The sequence below is a fragment of the Engraulis encrasicolus genome, chromosome 23, assembly GCF_034702125.1.
Source record: "Engraulis encrasicolus isolate BLACKSEA-1 chromosome 23, IST_EnEncr_1.0, whole genome shotgun sequence".
NCBI classification, from domain to species: Eukaryota; Metazoa; Chordata; class Actinopteri; order Clupeiformes; family Engraulidae; genus Engraulis; species Engraulis encrasicolus.
Genome location: NC_085879.1, coordinates 24,809,278 through 24,829,277, shown reverse-complemented (window position 1 = coordinate 24,829,277; position 20,000 = coordinate 24,809,278). Strand labels below are relative to the sequence as shown.

General features: G+C 48.0%; 2 protein-coding genes across 2 annotated transcripts in view; both read left to right on the top strand.

Moving 5' to 3' along the window:
• LOC134439949 (synaptopodin-2) overlaps positions 1-10,705 on the top strand; it is an 18,056-nt gene extending 7,351 nt beyond the window's left edge. Inside the window, exons 2-3 of the mRNA XM_063189877.1 lie at positions 3,187-5,684; positions 8,977-10,705. Of these exons, the coding sequence (XP_063045947.1) occupies positions 3,187-5,684; positions 8,977-9,678 (3,200 nt within the window). The 3' untranslated portion in view covers positions 9,679-10,705. The remainder of the gene's footprint in view (positions 1-3,186; positions 5,685-8,976) is intronic.
• A 5,769-nt stretch (positions 10,706-16,474) lies between these two features.
• The window catches only part of tspan17 (tetraspanin 17), a 52,793-nt gene continuing 49,267 nt past the window's right edge, over positions 16,475-20,000 (top strand). Inside the window, exon 1 of the mRNA XM_063190150.1 lies at positions 16,475-17,134. Within this exon, the coding sequence (XP_063046220.1) occupies positions 17,048-17,134 (87 nt within the window). The 5' untranslated portion in view covers positions 16,475-17,047. The remainder of the gene's footprint in view (positions 17,135-20,000) is intronic.

Here is a 20,000-nt window from a genome sequence, read left to right as displayed (position 1 = left end):
CAGGATAGGGAGACGCGGTAAGCAGACTTTATTATTGTGTGCATAAGCACCTCTGCGTCTGTCAGTCAAGTCCAAGGTATGCGGGAGTAATCCACACCAGCTAGCCAGCCATGCAGCAGGATAACAGTTACCCACCTGGGCTACGTAGCCTATGAATGTTGCCCTGCAGTATCACTGATGATAACATTCCTTACTTGCTTCGGGGAGGAAAAAAAGCTTCACGAGAAGCCAGTTAGATGAAAGTTTATTTGAAGATAAAACGGGTAAAAGCTGCTGCTGTGGGCTATGGAAGTTGTTGGACAAGGGGGTGTCTTTGAGGTTACTTTTTCATGTGCTGTTGTTTTCGTGGCTGAAGGCAGTGAGGAGTGGATTTATGAGTTCCCAATTAGAGGCAGATGTACATAATTGTGTCCTCTCTGAAGTAGACGAGTTTCTCATGCCATTTCACCACAGTGTTCCTTTTGTAAAGTCTCCATGGCTTAGTTATACCCACCACACATCCCACTCACTTTCACTGTACCAAAAAAAAAAAAAGATTTATAATATGTATGACCAAACCAAATTTGGCCGAGATAAAAGAAAGCACCTGTTTGAACCATCCTTGTTTTTGTTCCCCAAGATGTTGCTGAATGAGTCCCATGGCGGTGCCTTAACAACAACTACAACAAAAAACCTGCTCAGGGTTGAAAGCCAAATCTCACAGGAGGCTTTTCAACGAGTATGTAATTATGGCTTTATCAGGTAGAGAGGCTGATTGCTCGCGCCTGGCTTGTAAGCAGCATCACCACGAGAGTAGTGTAGATGCAGACATCAGCTCAGTTCAGAACAAGGCATCTATTCTCTGTGGACACAAGTTAATCAAGGCAATGAACACATTATCTCAAACTAATTTGCATTTTGTGATAACACTGTTAAACGTGGCGTGAGGAGAAAGCAGTAATATTTTGAGAGCCGCCGCCGCGTATGTAGCTTACACATCAACAGAAGACCAGTAAAAAAAGGCAGAGGTGGATTTAGTTGACTTATTTTTACCCCCTGGTGCAGATAGGCCCCTGGTAATTTGTTTACAACGTCTGTGAGACACTAAACACTTCAGGTCAGAGTTCAAGTGCTTAAATGTGTAGTTTGCTTTGCACCACGGATGTTTAAATGTAAATGTGTCAATATGTCAAGAACTTTTCCCTGCATGTTTTGATCTTGTGTGTATGTGTGTCTGTCTGTCTGTCTATCTGTCTGTGTGTGTGTGTGTGTGTGTGTGTGTGTGTGTGTGTGTGTGTGTGTGTGTGTGTGTGTGTGTGTGTGTGTGTGTGTGTGTGTGTGTGTGTTTGAATCTGTGTGTGTTTAGGTCTGTGTGTGTTTGAGCCTGTGTGTGAGCCTGTGTGTGTTTTAGCCTGTGTGTGGCTGTGTGTGCGTGTGTGTGTGTGTGTGTGTGTGTGTGTGTCTGTGTGTCTGTCTGTCTGTGTGTGTGTGTGTGTGTGTGTCTGTCTGTCTGTCTGTCTGTCTGTCTATCTCTGTGTGTCTGTGTGTCTGTGTGTCTGTGTGTGTGTGTGTGTGTGTGTGTGTGTGTGTGTGTGTGCGTGTGTGTGTGTGTGTGTGCGTGTGTGTGTGTGTGTGTGTGTGTGTGTGTGTGTGTGTGCGTGTGTGTGTGGTGCCTTCAAGACATATTTCAGACACAGTGCGGCAGGCAGGCAGGCAGGCAGGCAGCCGTTTTCAGTGCAGGGAATTTTCTCGGCAGTTGAGGAATGCTTTGGGAGGAGACTGCTGCCTGATGGTAAAGGAAATACTTGTGCAGCCAGGAATGAAGGTCTTAAGCCCAGACAATAAACCTTTTGCCTTTTCTTCAACAAAAAGGGCCCCTGTGTCCGTTCTCATCGGCACCTTAATGAGGCCAAATATGTGAAAAAGGAAAAAGTGGAAGTTGTAGAAGAAGAAGAAGAAGAAGAAGAAGAAGAAGATATCAATTTGTCATAAAACTGGCAAATGATTCATTCATGGCAAACAGCCATGTCAACATCAAGCCATCTGTTTTGGTTTATTTGACATGTATACCATTCCGCACATTGACTACGGCTCACCGGCTGGGCTGGCTGGACGCAACAGTTGTTTGAATCTGTTTTGCCACTATAAATCTCGGTGGTTATGGAGGAACTGCAGTTCTGTGTCAGTCCACCGGAAAAAAACATGCAGTCTTATAGTAATTCAACACTAAGAGAGTACTCTGGGACCAAATACACTCTAGAAGGTGTCCAATCGACTCTCAAAGTGTTGAAGTAACAACATTGCATTTTTTTACTGTGTCTCTGAGCTGAGTTGATATGCTTTGCACAAAGAAAGGGCTGTTTATTTAGGGAATGAGCTTGAATATTGCTGAAGCGTAGTGTAGCCTTTTCACTCTTATTTGCCTCTTTGGAACGTTGTCTATGGATCTGGTGTTAACTGCTGACGGTGGAATTTATATTGCAAGACAAACAGATTCTCAGAGAGAGAGAGAAAGTCAGAGAGAGAGAGAGAGAGAGAGAGAGAAAGTCAGAGAGAGAGAGGTGAGAGAGAGAGAAAGTCAGAGAGAGAGAGAGAGAGAGAGAGAGAAAGTCAGAGAGAGAGAGAGGTGAGAGTGAAAGAGAGCAGAGATTCAGAATAAAAGAGAGAAAGTCATGCACATAATGTTATTTTATTTTCACACAGAAGGTATTGCTATTGGCCGTTCCAGGTACTTCTGGTACCACGTTGTTAATGGTCCAGACCAACGATTCTCATGAGGTTAATTGACGTAATTTTACACACTGCTAGAGTTTCTCGAAACGCTTCAAGATGGTCTCTCCAAATAACTCCTGACTGTATTACGTCTCTGGGCTGCTCTGCTAGGATTATGTAGCAATCAAAACCATATGCTTAAGAAACAATTATGTGGTTTTAAAATAGCTCTCTGTACAACTCCTTCGACCTGTGAAAAAAATCGTTTTTGTTTGGTCGGCTCGCACAAAGACATGCATATTTATGAGCTTGTTAGACAAGCGTTTTTTTTCTTTGGTTTCTGACATATTTGCTGTGGCTGTGTGTGGCTGTGTCGTGTAAGGCACAGCCAGGCAGAAAATGTACATGCTTTTCAGAGTTTACAGCTTGAAAGCGTTTCACAGTGTATATTTTTTCTCTCCTCCCTGTACCCTGCTTTTTTTCTGTGCTTTGCAGACCTCAGCAGAAGCGCGAGCCTCTCGGAGAAGGAGCTGAAAGAGGCCCGCACGAGGAGCCAGCTCATCGCCGCCCAGCTCTCTGTGCCGTCCAACTCGCGAGGCGTCCAGCTCTTCAACCGGCGCCGGCAGAGAGTCAACGCTTTTACCCTGGTCAGCTTCGGTGAAGGAGGAGGAGGTGGAGGTGGAGGTGGAGGAGGAGGTGTAGAGGTTGAAGGAGAACGACAAGGAGGCGAAAGATTAGCCAGCGAGGAGGCCAAAAGTGAAAGCTGTGGCACACCTCTTTCTTCCTCGTCTTCTCCTTCTTCTTCACTGAGCCCTGCGGCGCAGCAGCTGGTATGGGAGAATAACAAGCGTGCCTCTTCTGCTGCAGAGGAGAGCAAGGACAGGGAGCTGAACCGCAAAAACAGCCAGACCAAAACGCTTTGGTCGCCGCCGGCGGGCGCACTGCCTCCTCTCCCGGTCCCGTCTCTCCAGAGTACCAGGGGGAGTAGCAGCATCATGGAGGATCAGGGGGAAGCCATCCGTGAGGAGGAGGTGCAGGAGGAAGAGGAGGAGGTGGAGGTGGAGGTGGCGGATTTGAAGGAAAGGCACTTCCAGCCTGTGCAGGAGAAAGCAGAAGAGGAGGAGGAGGAAGAGGAAGAACACCTCCCAGCGGAGTGTGTGAGGGATGGAACGGTGGTCACGGATGATAGTCGCGGCGCAGCCCGACCTGAAACTGGCCGGGAGGAAGTGAAAGTTAATGGGACGCATCCCGGGAACACTGTGGGGACGCTTGACGATGTTCCAAACGGTTGTCACGACAGTGCCCCGAGCAAGCCCGTCACCTCGGTGCCCAAACAGTCGGCGTCGCCCGCCACCATCGTGAACAGGACGGCTCGCCCCTTCTTCTCTCCCAGCACCGTGCAGCGGAGCTCTCCAGGGCCCAGCCCCCCGCAGACGGGCATCCCGCCTGCCCCGTCTTACGCCACCCCTCCACTGCCGGCCTTCCCCGAGCCCCCCACACTCACATACGCCGTGGAGCCACCCATGCACGCTTACACAGAGCCCCCTCGAGCCGCAGCCCCCGCCGCAGGTCCTCCACGACAAGCCTTCTCCCCGACACCCCCAGCCCCATCATACCCGACCCCACCTCTCCCTCTGCCATCATACAGCAGCCTTCCTCCACCCACCATGTCCCCCGTTGTGCCACAGTACATACCCCCCAACCCCACCCCCTCCTCCTCCTCCTCCCCCAAGCCCCCCCAGGCGTACGTGCCCCAGATGAGGCCCACGACCCCGGTCCGCACGGGCATCCTGGACGAAGGGGTGGTGCGGCGCGGCCCCCGCAAGTCCATGTTCACCTTCCAGGAGAAGCCGAAAGTGGCGCCCAACCCCGAGCTCCTGTCGCTGGTGCAAGGCGTGGACGAGAGGAAGAAGCAAAGGCCTGGGCTGCCGCCTGGTGGTGGGGGGTCAGCAGGGGGGTCGCAGGCGGACAGCGTGCCCGAGGAGGAGCTGCTGGCGCTGGGGGCCGAGGCGTCCAACTTCATGGCCTCCAAGGAGGCGGAGGAGGCGTCCGCGGCGGCGGCAGCGGTGGTGGAGGAGATGGCCCCGGCCTGGACGTCGTGCCTGAAGAGCTCCAGGGCTCCCCCTCCTGGTAGACAGGTGCAAGAGCGCAAGCCCGAGCAGAACCTGAGCAGTAACGTGTCAGGGAAAGGCGCCGAGCTGTTCTCACGCAGGCAGGCTCGGATGGAGAAGTATGTCGTGGATAACCCGCCGGCGGTGGCGGGGGCTAGTGCTGGGGGGGTTGGCGGGTCGGCGGCGAGGAGACGAGACGGCCAGATCAGATCGCCCTCCCCCACCATGTCGCTGCCCCCCTCCTGGATATACCCGTCCAACATGCCGGGACGCGTCAAGGCCATGGCCAACGACGCCTCCAACATCAGCGAGCAGATCACAAAGACTCTCAAGGCGCAGCAGCAGCAGCATCAGCATCAGCATCAGGCCAGGCCGGCGTCGTCGGCGTCGGGTCAGGGGACGGCGGCGGCGAGGCCCGTGCCCCAGCCCGCCCCGCAGAGCCCCGTCCTGGAGAACGGCTGCACCCGCATGGAGATGGAGCTGGCCAAGCACCAGCCCTACCAGCTCAACTCCTCGCTCTTCATCTTCAGCCCCACGAAAGATCCCCTGAGCACGCTGCCCCGAGGCGCTCCTCCGCCCAAGACGGTGTTGAGAGGCGCTGCCGGGCAGCCCAACTACCTAAGCAGGCAGTCCTCGCTGCCCACCCACGCCCCGTCCCCGACCCTGTTCAGCAGCGCCCCCGCTCCGGGCACTCCGGGCGGGTACAGACCGTCGTGCTTCTCCCCTACGCTGCCTCTGAGCCCCAGGGCGGAGGTGACGTCGCCTGTGGCGCCGTACACACCTGAGAGGGTGATGTCACCACGGGCGGGAGCAGGAGCCGGAGGCCAGGCACAGGCGCCCAGACCAACCTTCTCGGCCAGGAAGGCAGGGATTGAGGCACAGGTGTGGAAACCATCTTACCACTTTGGCTATTACCCGCACCAATGAAGAACAGCACACACACACATACAGAAACACAGACAACACACACACACACACACACACACACACACGCGCGCGCGCGCGCGCGCGCGCACACACACACACACACACACACACAGATACACACACACACACACACACACACACACACACACACACACACACACACACACACACACACACAGTAATACAGACAGACCAAAGCAAGCGCCCTTTAGAAAGAGAAATCAGAGCCCAGCCTGCTAGACTGCATGCTAATTGTTATGATTGTGCAATGAGAGTTCATCATTGTGTGTCTAATATTTGTTTTCCCAGTCAGTAAGCCAGGGATTATTTTTTATATTCCTTTTAAGAACAAAAACACACAGCATTCATATCAGGTTTAGTTATTCATTTATTTTTCAGATTTCTTGATAAAAGAAACATGGCCTGGGTTTTGTCTCCCCTGTGTTGACGGAGGCAAAATCCCAAACATGCAGACAGATACTCCAACAAAACAGTTCTGAGTCTTGACACCAGAGGGCAGTAGTTAGCTCCTCTAGCTCCAAGCCACAGAGCTTCACAGACAAATATTGCAACATTTGTTTAACATATTACAGATGTGCAAATGACGCCAAAGAAGTGCCTTTTTACTGTCCAGCAAAAAAAACGTGTGGCTTGTATTATGTCAGTTACAAATAACATTAATGGGGAAGCGGCGTCCTATTTTCCAACGCTCGCCTCCAGGTTTTAAATGTCCAGGATGGTACCGGCTTACAGAGCACTTCAGCAGATGGCGTCTTGGGTTTGAGGTCTATGATTTGCAATTTAATATGGGAAGATGGACTTTAAAAGTAGGAGAGAGGGAACTCCCTTTACGTCTCTCTGTTTTTCCTCCTCTCTGTTAGAGAAAGAGAGTGTGTTGTCGAGAGTACACCGTACCCATGCTTTGGGCGAGATTATATGCCGTGTGCCTTTGTTTGATTTATATTGGTAGTCAACAGTGCATGCTAATTCTAGCAGCTAATTATGAAAATCCCTTGACTTGGCAAAGCTGTAGTTCCAGGTGATGAGAATTTCCATGAATATCATTACGTGAAGAAACGCGGGACTACGACGCCTTATCCATTGTCAGGAAAGCGCAAGAGGGCGACGTCTACTGAAATGTCTTTTTCCTTGTTTATCTTTTCACAGTTTTCTCTCTGTTTTCCCCCCACCTTCCTTCCTTCCTTTTTGCTGTTAAAATCACTATACTCTGTCTTTCCTACCCATTAAAACCTTCTCTCTGAACCCTTTCATGGTTTGTCCTTTTTCCCTTTTTCCCCCTCTTGTGTTCTTTTCATCACTCCTTTTTCCTGCAAAAGCACTTAGCCTACCTTTCTTGGTACTTTCTGCCATTGATTTTATAGTACACATGCTCCCAGGGAAGCTGGCAGGGGGGCGGGACAGAGGGGTCAGTTGTCCTGGGCCCAGGTAGAAAAGGGGCCCAAAATTGGGTCCTCATTACATTGTATGGATAAGGGGCCCTTTCAAATGACTTTGTCCCGGGCCCGGCAAAATCTGTCAGTGGCCCTGCATGCTCCACCAATGAACCATTTAGCAATTTTATGCTTCCTCGACCATCATTTTATCTGTAATGCTTTATAAGTATCTCAGACACGCAAATTGAGCCATTTAGCGTGGTAGCCCCATCGTGTTTGGCAAGGGGGAGGCAAAAAACACACTACGAAAATGGGTGCCGCCATATGACCTGGACCATGTTTTAAAATCCATTGTGTGTGTGTGTGTGTGTGTGTGTGTGTGTGTGTGTGTGTGTGTGTGTGTGTGTGTGTGTGTGTGTGTGGATACAGACATGGTCTGAATATGAATGCTCTATATCTCTGCACTGCATTCCCCCTCCCTTTGCCCTTGTAAACAGTCAGGGAGTTGTTACCGGCCCTCTGGGCTCGAACCTTTACATGAATGTTATGACCCAAGAGCCAGTGCCACATAGCCACCTGAATCACCTCACCGCCCCACCACCACCACCACCACACCGACCCTTTCCCAACCCATCCCATCCCATCCCCCATTCCCACCTGCCTCACCTCACCGCCCCATCACCACCACCACCACACACAGACCCTTTCCCAACCAATCCCATCCCCTGTCACACTACCACCCCCCATCCCCACACACTCCCACCCCCATACCCACCCACACCCACACCCCCCATCTCCCTTCTCGCTCCTCCTGCCCCCCCCCCCCCACCATTGACCCCATCACATCCCCAACCCCACTCCCACTCCCATCCCCACTCACTCCCAGACCCCCATCTCGCTTCACCTGATCCAATCACACACACACACACACACCCCACCACCACCACCACCACCAGCGGTCCCAACCCCACTCTCCCTCCCCTCTCGCCCAGTGACAGCTCTCTGTTGCCTCAGGGGCGAAAACCTACCCGGCAACCTCAGTAGGGTAAAGTCATGTCTCTGCTGCAAAAGGTTAGTCACCTTGGCTGTGGCTGTGGCTGTGCAGAGCTGTTCTGCAGTGCTGAGTGGTGCAGTGTGCTGTGCTGTGGTGTTGTGTGGTGTGCAGCATGCCTGCCTTGGTAACCTGAACCTGAGCAACCCGAACCTGAGCAGTATGAAGCCCCCCTAGTGTGTGTTTGCAACCTGTATCTGATAAAGAGGTTGTAATGTATAGGCCCTATGGTATATGGTATACGGGGGCTCACTGTCTCGCTAAGCACGCATAGAGAGAGGACTAGGGGAGTGTGCTTGATGTCAACGTGACCTTTGAGAAAAAATATTGGCTGGACGTCCTTAGTCGTTAGCCTCGTCGAGTCGAGTTTCTTTCTTTTTTTCTTTTTGTTTGAATGATTTGCCACACGCAATAAAAATAGCCTCTTATTTTGAAGCTTGCTCGCTTGCTCCCTTGCTTGGTTGGTCGTAGTACTAACAGCCTGTTGGTTGGTTTCATTGGGTTTCTGGGAGTGAGGCATGGCAGGCGGCTCGGCATGTGCTCAAATCATTAGCTGTATGAAAGAGACGTATGCTATAATAAACTGTGCCGTCGTTGCATACGAAAATAAATCTGGGCGGGTAGAGTTACTTTGTGTGTGTGTGTGATGTGCATTCCAGGACTTGCCTACAGAGAGAGCGAGAGAGAGAAAAAGGCTCCATTTCCCCAAATGTTTTTCTCTGCACAACTCAGTCTGAATGTCTATTTCCACTCATTTTTTTCTCCTTCTGTGTTTTTGTTTTTTGTTTTTTCACATCTGCAGACTAAGAAAGAGGCTCCGGCGTCGGGACTATCCACGCCCACATCATCCAGAACCCCGACTTTAACCAGGAGGTTCAGCAGTCCCGAGGGCCCCACCAACCTGGTTTGGTCCCCCAGCCCCAACCCCAACCCCAACCCTTCCACCCCCACCCCCACCCCCACCCACTCCCCCTCCCCGCGCCTCCTCCACCGTGCCATGACCACCTCCCCAGTGTCCCCCCTGGGGGAGCTGAGGTGCCTATCCCCCATCACCGTCAGCACCGGCCACCAGGACACCAAAGCCAACCACCGTCTGCTGGCCAAGAACATCATCAACGCGGCCAAGCGCAAGGGCAGCCCTTCCCCTGGCGCACTGAGCGGCCACGGCCTCCCCATATCGCCCCCTGGTGGCGTTAGTGGTGGTGGTGGTGGAGGCTGCATCCTGTCCTACGAACAGCACAAGCCCCTGAGCCCCTTCCAGCCGCGCGGCTCGCTGGGCAGCCAGTCGCCCACCTCCTTCACCAGTCCGCCGCCCACCCCCACGCGCATGATCCGCTCGCCCGTGCGCCTCTACAACACGCGCTCGCTCACCGACTCGGACGCCTCCGTGGAGTCGGAGGATTCCGGAATGCGCTCGCCGCGCAGCTACAACACCTGCCCGCGCGGCTGGTCGGGGGGCAGCCTGCGGATCAAGAGGGGCAGCCTCCCCAGTGCAGACCTGTAGAGATGAGGGAGGGGCTGGCACGCACGACAAAAACGTCACCAAGAGTAGCCTTGTTTTTTTATTATTGGTATTAATATTATTGTTGTTATTATTATATATTTCAAACGCAAAAAAAGAAAAAAGAACCTGCCTCTATCCTCTGTTTCTATTTCTATTTTTTTTTATCCAAATGAAAGGCTTTATTTTGACCCCCACAACATTGAATGTAGTACGTACGGCTGACTAATTTGGCGTTGGAAATAGCAGATGAAATGAGAGAGTGGGCTTTGGCACATTACTGGCGACTGTGTGCGGTTATGTAAGCATTGATTATACAATGTTAATACGGATAAGCCCGATGGGGATCGCTTAATTACCTTGCACCTGGCTGCAATTTTCATCAGTTCTGAAATAGCTTTTAAAAGAGCTTGCGAGAGAGAGAGACAGAAAATGGACAGACCAAATTATACCAAAGACTCTTATTTCGTCTCCCGGGACCAAAGAACTGACTTGTTATTCCTATATGCAGTATCTCCTAAAACAGTGTTACACAGACATTTGCATTGTTGTTTTATTTGTTTGTTCCCTACATTTTCATTTTTATTTTTGCTCACCCGCATTTGTAAATGTTCAAATGCCTCCTCCAGTCCACACGTTTCTTTTTTTCTCTCTCGGTTTGCCTTCTTCAATATGTTTAAACATTTGGAAATAATGTACATGTGCAATGTATCGACATCTACTCACACACGCAGTCAAAATGGTTTGGCATGACGTAGTGGTCAGAAATGCATGAGAGCTGGAGAGAGCGAGGGAGAGGGAGAGAGAGGGAGTTAGTCAGTCAGGCAGGGGGCGAGAGTGCAAATATGTAAGTTACGGCTCTGGTCTCAGAGCAGCAAAGCAGATTGATGATCATGAAGGGGGACATACTGTAATTGATCATAAATAAAAGCCTTGAGGTAATCAATTTCCCTCTGCAAACAACATTTCCATCCCTCCCTCCCTCCCGTGCAGACCAGAGAGAATGTGGAGGGAAGGAAGGGAGTAGTGTGGGCGGGCGGGCTGGCGGGCGGTATGTGCTTGCTGCAGGGAATACTAATATCAGTTTGCATTAATGACAGTGCTAGTCTACAGTGTTTACAGTGCTAGTGTAAAGTTGTTACCAGTTTGAATAGATAGACGAGACTTGCATACGGCATGCGCTGGTAATCATTCAACTGACCAGTGCAATGTACAGTAACACCATTGCACTCAAATGGGCTCTGAATTAACACCAGCCAACTGGTCAAATGCTGGTGAAATTTGAGTTTGGCTGGTAGAAAAGACCAACTTACTAGCCACTATGACCCTTTAGTGAGTGTGTATTTGACTAGTACGTTTAAAATCTTCTAGCCAGGCTGGTGATGAATAAAGAAAATGTAGAGTCCTGCTGGTATTCATTCAACTGACCAGTGCAATATACAGTAACACCAGTGAGATGTAAATGAAATAGAGGTTGCTTTTACTGAATGTTCAGGCTATTGTTTATAGAGGAAAAAATGGAGGTAATGGCCTGCGTTGGGAAAAGACAGAAGTGTGTAAAAGATTGATAATAAGCAGGTGTGGTAGTGGGTTGACTGACTGATCACCAGATGTACAGTACATGATTGTAATGACCATGTTTCACTGAGACATGCCATGTAATTTAACATACTTATCCAACACACACAAATCAGAATCGCTTTTCTACACACACGCCGGTGATTCCCTTAGAGATTTTTGCTATGACTTTTTGTATGGCTTATACCTGATGCCTTGTAACCGTACTGTTAAATACAGTGTAATTAGTGACCATTACTCCGTAACAGCTCATTGATTTTTGTGCTCTTGCGTGACTTCAGCACCCCCCACCACCGCCAATGCATTATGTAAGTGCAAATGATTGGTTTGCAGCTGCCGCCCATATTTTACACTGTACTTAATTTCACAGTTACACTGTTGCCAGGGTGTTTGATATAAATGGTGACCAAAGAGTGCTTGTTGTAACAGTATTGCAATTTTGACAGCGACAGATGGTGTTTGTTTGTTTGTTTGTTTGGGTTTTTTAGTTTGTTTGTTTTAAAAATGTTGTGAAATGGTACTAGTTGCGAGGTCATGGTAGGTTTTTATAGTTTATACTGGGTATAATAATCCACACAGGTGCACATGATAGCATTATTTTTTCGTCTTTTTTTTTCTTTCAAAGATTCACTTTTGCACTTCATTACTCCATTGTATGACACAGAACAGAACAAGGGTGCATTTCTGGAAAGCGTAGTTGTTAGCCAGTTAGCAACTTCGGTAGTTGTCAGTGGGAAACTGCATTGCAAACAACAAAGTAGCTAATGCATCCCCAGAACAGTACACATAACGCCAGATCAGCTGTAGTGCATAAGCAGATCCTGCAGAATTGTTTTGCCTTCTACAGTATGTGATATCTGATCGCTTTTGGCTCTGCTTATAAGACTCACTTGCCGATTGATTATTTTCAAAGCCAATTTGCACCACATAATAATCTCTTGCCTTGCATTTGTACGCTCTGCACAGATTGTATTACCACCACTGGTGTCTTATTGTGTGTGTGTGTGTGTGTGTGTGTGTGTGTGTGTGTGTGTGTGTGTGTGTGTGTGTGTGTGTGTGTGTGTGTGTGTGTGTGTGTGTGTGTGTGTGTGTGTGTGTGTGTGTGTGTGTGTGTGTGTGTGTGTGTGTGTGTGTGTGTGTGTGTGTATTTGGTCTTGCTGTCTGGTCGCTCTGGCTGCAACTGAATAACTTGAGAAAGACAAGTCTGATCCACGACTGGCTGGCATCGCAAAGCCAGTGAACCCTTTTCTATTTGTTGAAATCCTTTACTACCACACTACTACGATTTTTACTGTTAGAGTTTTTACTAATACATCACAATCTCTGCACACATTGTATTTCCATGTTGTGTACGTACGTAGCCCTATTCGCTCTCATTGTCTGGTGTATCTGGCGCTGGCTGCGAATGCATGACCAGACAGCTTTGATTCACAACTCCTGGGCCGCTCAAAGCTACTGTCAGAGCTGGACTGGCCTTCTTGCATAGGGGGCATTTCCCGGTGGGTCCAGCACCCTTGTGGGCCCCTATTTTCAGAAATGTTAAAAAAATATATATATGTATTTTTACATTTCTTAAAATAGGAGCCCACAAGGGTGCAGGGCCCACTGGTGAGTGAGTTCTACGCCACTAATTATGAGGGGCCCCTTTAAGCCAAAAGTGCCCAGTCCCTATTTCTCCCCTAGTCCAGCCCTGGCTACTGTAGCCTTGTAGTGTAGTGCACCATTTCACACTACACTTTTCTATTTGTTGAAAACCCTTTTACTACCACACTACTACGACTTTACACAGGGGTGTGTCATTATCAATACATGACAACTTGGCCGTTGCCATTCTGGTAACAACAAACTTATAACCAGAGGTGCATCTTGTCACCAAGCTAGGCAGGCAGCCGCTGGGGGCCCCCAAGCCACTATGGTGAACAACAACTCACACTATAAACTAAATAGTAGTGATTTTGGTTCAAATGTTTGTTTCTTTGGATTTTTGCTTGGGGCCCCAGGTGACCCTAGAAACACCTCTGCTTATAACGGGGGGCAATTTCAACTCAAATCCTGTGACCTTTGCAGATTTCTTTTGTTGTTGTTGTTGTTGTTGTTGGGAGAGAGTTGTTTGCCAGAGTTGACCATTCACACTTCAGAGCGAGCCGAGGCGCATGAGGGGGATTTTCCAGAGCGACAAGGGAGTATATTCATACAAGTGCACAGTGTGTCTGATTGACAGAGACACCAGCTGCGCAGAGACTTGTCACCTTTGACAAGACATGAACTGCAACCTTTCTTAAGTGCCTGTGCTGATGAAGCCTCGATCTACTCCTCTGACACTATGCAATCCTTCAAATGACCATGAAAACTTGGACCAACATTGTGTCTTGTGAGTGGGCTGGACTGGAGCAAATTAAGTCCTGGGCATTTTGTTAGGTCGCCCTTCAAAAAAACAAAACAAAAATGCAACAGCATCGGCCCCTGAAGACAAACGACCAACCAGGAGATGCTCTTTATGCCAGATTACCAGTCAAGGCCTGGTCTGTGAAGATTCTCATGTATTTCTCAGTCATGTTGTCCAAAGAGTTAAGCTGTAAAAACTGGCCCTTTTCTTTGAGTTGGAAGATGTTTCACCATTCATTCCAAGGAGCATCACCAGTTGATGTAAAGCAATGCTAGGCCTTACATACGCATGAACGGCGTGACGTGTGCCATGTGCGTTAAGCCCTTTTTTGGGTGAAAACATTGGGGGGAAAGACAATGCAAGTCAATTGGGTGTTGGGAAAGAATAAATGAAAGACAAGGGCCTGTGGACTAGTGTTCACGGTCAACATGCTAAAAATGTGTTGTGTTGCCGGCTGTTCAAATAATATAGCCAAACAGCCGTGGCTGAAGCATGGACTGTGTTCATTTAGGCTAGCCTAGCATGCAAGTTAATGAGACATTCGTTTTGGTTTTCCCCAAAAGTAAAGCAAAGTACCCGGACGGCCGTTCATGCGTATATAGGGGTTGATTCAGGTAAATTGTGCACTTCATGTGAAAAAGTGGCCCAATTTACCCAAATGTATCCCTTCTCTCGACCTTTCCTTCACCTTTGCTTAGGCCTACAGCTCTTTAGATGGATCAGCATTATCATCAATGGGGAATTACTTTTATTTTTAAACTGTCTAAATACAGCTTGCCACAGATGAGTAATCAGCCATTCTCATTCTATACCATGTCCTCTGGATGATGTTATATAAATAAACACACAAAAATAAAAGCATTGGCACTTGTACAAGGTCCTCCATTGTATTTTTTTTGCATCACAGTCTGGGTCTTTTAGTTGAGTTGCCCTGCAATTACTCATAATCATGAAGAAATCTATTATGTAACTACAATAATACAAAGCACTCCAGCAATGTTTCTTGAATACAGATTTTTCTCCTCTGATATGGAAACCAATTTGCCATACAGTACATTTCTTTTTTCTTTTTTGTTGTTGTCGTTGCAGAGATTGCTGTTTTTGTTAGTTTGTTTCTAGACAGTGCTTTATGGTTTGCTGTTAAATCTTACAAGGGCCCAATCAACTCAGAAATTACATAAATAAAATAAAATGGCTTTACCACATTTGTTGAAATTGAACAATGTGTTTTTGTGAAACGACAATAAGGAAAACTCAAAACAAATAAAAAGTCTGCTGTGTACAGTAGCCGGGATATTGTAGAGGGGGACATCACCAGACTAGTGAGTTATATAGCCTGGGAACCAAGTAGGCCTATTCATTTTGAGGGGAGCTTGATCTAAACGATTTAAAATACAATATAATGCTTGTGGACAGGTGGTTTGGTATCTGGTGTCGACATGATGGATCTACAAACGAACGTCAAGGTCCCATTTGTCTGATAACATATCGTCTCTCCCGTTCTGTTATGTGGTTGGAATCCCAAATTCAGGCCCTACCCTGGCTCTAACGGTAGTGCACTGGGCAGCTATGCCAGCGACCCAGGTACGATTCCGGCCTGGGTCCTTTGCCGACCCTTCCCTGTCTCTCTATCCCCTCACTCATTTCCGGTCTGTCTCTTGACTGTCCTCTCAAATAAAAGGGCATAAAAGCCACAAAAAAGAAAAAGGAATTCCAAATTCCAGCAAAGATCTCAGTGTGAACTTCCATGCTGTCCTTCAGATTGGATAGAGTGCACAAGCCACAAGCACGGGAATTCCAAGGCTAGAATTAGGAGATTGCTGCTTTACAAAGTCACTGGTCACAACAACAGCCAACAAACACTCATTAGTGACCCAAATCTGGGCCCCCTCTCTCCCTGGGCCTGGGACAATTGACCCCTTTGCCCCCACCCCTGTCGGCCTCTGTGGAGGTAGAACTAATAGGTACACCTGACGAAGACCAGACTGCATGGTCGAAACGTTGTGTTAATAAACCTGGAGCAGCAACAGTGTGCGGACCTTCCTTCTTTTCAGAACTAATAGGTAACCCAGATAATTACTGACAAGTATGCTGAGAAATTAAATGTCAGACAGGTTTTATTTTACTGAAGCTTGAGTCTTTGCCTCTGGCAACATGTCAGGTTCCTCATCTAATCCTAAATCTACCAACGTGTTTACAGTCTGAGAGGGGCTTTGTTACAGTCGAGGCACCATAACACATAGGGCAGCCATAGGTATGCAGTTGTGGGCGCAGAGGCTTTCCAACCCCGTAGCGATTTGGGCAGCATTCTGTGAAATATGATTCTAAGAGGCTCAGCCACCTACTCAATATTTGGATAATCTCATAGTTCTTCTATTAAAAGGAGAGTCCTATCATTTGCACTGGCCTATTTCATTAAAAAAATTGCTTTGACAATTAGTTTAACCACTCAATCAATAGGTCCCAAGATGACTTTGTGAAGGTGCACAAGCAATGTCCCCTTTCTCGAAACCATTGCCTTTTGGATGAACCATCTCAACTGAGCAGTAGGTCACCCCACAGTAAAAACTGTAGTGTTAAATAAGGCCTAACGCTTTGAGAGTAGGCCTATTCTGGGACTACACTCTACACGTGTTGAAATAACACTCCATGTCTTACAGTGTATGTGATTGTGATTGCATACGTAGGTCTACATTTTCGCAAAAAGTTGTACAATAAACAAACAAATAAACAAAAAAAACAAACAAACAAAAAACTACAGGCCTACTGTTTCCATGTCATGTGAAGTAGGCCCAACTTTCCAAAGTCATTCTGAAGTAACGACGTTGGGTGCCACTAGAGGTCCCTCCAATAAAATGAAGGTGATGAGTAGGTGGCTTTTCCTCTACGACAGTGCTGTTGGTAGAGCAGTAGAGAGATTGTTTTTTTCAGTCACAGAACATTCACAACAAGGTTGAAATATCAAACAAGGCAATGCCTCTGTCGGAACATCCATGAAAATACGCCTTTCTTTTGCAAATTGGTTAACTTGCTAGTTAGCAGGTTACTGCGCTAGCACTTCGGATTTTTGAAAAGTCTTCAAACGATAGCTAGATGATGAATCTTTTCTATGCCTAAAATCTCAGGGTTGGTTGTTGTTAGCTGGCTATTTAGCTAGCTAACGTTAGCTAACTCTGTGGCTGGGTATGTATTTTTGATACAGCTAGCTACTAGCTGGCTGGCTAGCTAGCTAGCTGTTTATTTCACGTTTTTCATGTAAATGCCTCTTACCCTAACCGGCTAACTAATCAGAATTAACGCACCTGCCTTGCTGCGTTTAACTGCGGACTAATATTTCGCAAGTCCGTAACAAAACAAACATTTGTAACTTACTAGCTAGCTAGCCAGCTAGCCTCGATACACAGAAGAATGAGCAGAAAACACCACCATTTCAAAGGAGCCGAAGTAAGCTGCTGTGTGAAATATTTTTTATTCGGATTCAACATTATATTTTGGGTAAGTAGTCGTTTGTCACTCGGTCCTGCAATACGTTTAAATGACCGTTTGTATTTTTGTCAGTAACGTTGAGGGAAAACAACAGTAGCTGGCAAGCTAGCTAGTACTTTCTACTGGAGGTATTTTTGTCCACAGTGATATCATACTAATGCATCTTAACTGTATTATAATGCTGCATAAGCATTTTATGACTTGACAAAATTAGAAATGCCACACTGCTTGTGACTACTGCTCAAATTGGGAGTCGAAGTTAAGCTACTTATCGCTAGCTGATGAACTAGTAAGCCAAATTGTTACTAGCGTTGCAGCTTTCACGACTGTGTGCGAATGTGATTTGTTTGTCATCAGTCAATTAAGTGCCCGTAACCTAAATGTCATTTTAGACTGGTCTAGCTATTAAATGTTTTGAAGGAATGTTGTGTGGCGTTTGTTTAGCAGCTACCACATTATCTACGTGGTTGTTGAGTGTAGGTTGTATTTTTCCCTTAACCGTGAGAGTAGTAAGATGCCAAATGATCATAATTTGCATAGACTTCCAGCTTCTGAACTACCATGGCTACAACATTACTCTATCACAGGTTCATTTACCAAGAACTGGCAACACCAGAGACTGTGTGCAATAGTGTGTAAGCTGTCTCCTGGAGCACAACATTTACTACACACATCTTGGCTGCTTTTATTTTGGATTGAATAACATATTTTATTTATGTTGTGTGATTAGTTTCAATGTGTGCAGAGACACTGGTCAAAGTTGTTCTATACTGTATTTCTTATTTACTAGAGAGTCTCTTAGCAAGTGACAACTCATGATTGCTCGGATTATATATGTTATGGGTGTAGTTCTATGTTACGCTGTGGTTTTTCGTAATAACACGGTGTGTGCTGCTGAACTGGTGAATCAACTCACTTCTGCTACTGCCAGTTTCTCTCTCGCCCACGGGCGGTTGCTTAGTGATGATGGCCTTCTTTTCTACTGTGTAACAATCTGAGCTCATATTATGTAGCGTTTCCATGTATCGGCATGGGATGGGAGGGAGAGTTGATATGTTGTAATCAGTGATCACACTTGTGCTGTCTTGTGGCCTGGATGAGTCAAAGCCAACATAGTGTGTGTGTGAGTGAGACACACACAGACACACAGACACACAACAACAATCTTTCACTGAGGAGATCACTTCCCAGCAGAAAATAATCATAATAATATGTGTGTGTGTGTGTGTGTGTGTGTGTGTGTGTGTGTGTGTGTGTGTGTGTGTGTGTGTGTGTGTGTGTGTGTCTGGGAGTCTCTCCATTTGATAATGAGGTGGCTTGCTTGGTGTCATAAATTCCACTCCAACTATGGTTTTGTTTCTCTAGCGATGAGCTCTGAATGCCTTGTCTGTTGTTGTAAAGGGTGTTGGCGGGAGATAGACAAGGTCTGTGTGTGTGTGGGTGTGTGTCCGTCCATGTGTGCGTTGAGGGTGTGTGTGTGGGGGGGCTTCCCCCTGAAACAGCCCTACACACACACACACACACACACACACACACACACACACACACACACACACACACACACACACACACACACACACACACACAACCGCCATCATTCTAGAAAAGATGTGGTTGTTGCCATTGCCCCCACCCTTTCCTTAATGTTGTATAAATTGACCCCCCCCCCTCACAATTTTTACCCCCCGTCTTGTCCTGCATAATGAGCCGCCAAGTCAATGGGACCGCCAGTGCCCTCCCAGACCAAAAAGAGAACCTCTCCACACCTCTCTCTCTCTCTCTCTCTCTCTCTCTCTCTCTCTCTCTCTCTCTCTCGCTCTCTCTCTCTTGCTCTCTCTCTCTCTCTCTCTCTCTCTCTCTCTCTCTCTCTCTCTCTCTCTCTCACCCTCATCCCTACTCCTCCGAACCATCTCTCCTTCTCTCCCACTCCCAGGCCAAGCACTCTCCATCCTTCTCCATCTCCCTTTTTCTATCTCTCTCTCCCTGTCTCCCTCCCTTCAGCCCTCTCTCACTTTCCCTCCACCTCTCTCTCTCTCTCTCTCTCTCTCTCTCTCTCTCTCTCTCTCTCTCTCTCTCTCTCTCTCTCTCTCTCTCTCTACCTCTCTTCCTCTCCCCCCTTGTCTTCATCCCTCTCTATCTCCCCCCCCTTCCACCCACAACTGTAGCCTACTCCTTCCCTGGGCAGTTAGCCCCATATAGGTGATATAGGTGCTTGGCGTCTGGCCTCTACAAACCTGAGGGGAGCACGTCCTTAGCTCCGCAAATAACCTGTCACCTGGGCACCTGCACGGACCAGGAGACCACCATTATGGCTTCGTTTGTCTATCTGTGTGTGTTAATGCGCGTGTCCTGTGCGTGTGTGCACGCACGTACATGCGCATATGTTTGTGTGTGTGTGTGCATGTGTGTGTGCGCGCGCGTGTGTGCGTGCGTTTGTGTGTTTCTGCACTTGGTGGGTCTCACACCGGGTTCATTTGTCATTTCCCCTAACTTGACATAGGGCTGTAAGTACCTCTCTTCCTCTGGCTTTGCCCTGCGGGCAATGTATTATTTTTGGCATCCTTTTGTCTGACAGGTGTCTCTGTGGCTGCAGCGGTCCTGTCTCTGTCTTCCTCATTACCCAGGCTGGGCTGGGCTGGGCTGGGTTGTGCTGGCTTTAACTGTTAGTACTATATTTCAGGCTGCCCGGTTGTGTAGCTTGACCCCCCCACCCCCCGTCTGACCACCCCTCCTACCTGTTCTCCTCGATTTGCCTTTTTGCCCTCAACATGTCCGAAAATATTCAGGCTGGCACAGCGCGGGGAAAAAATAACCACCCGTAATTACAGAGCCCCCGTTGCTGCCGGGATGGATGGTTGGAGATCCGCCCCTCCTG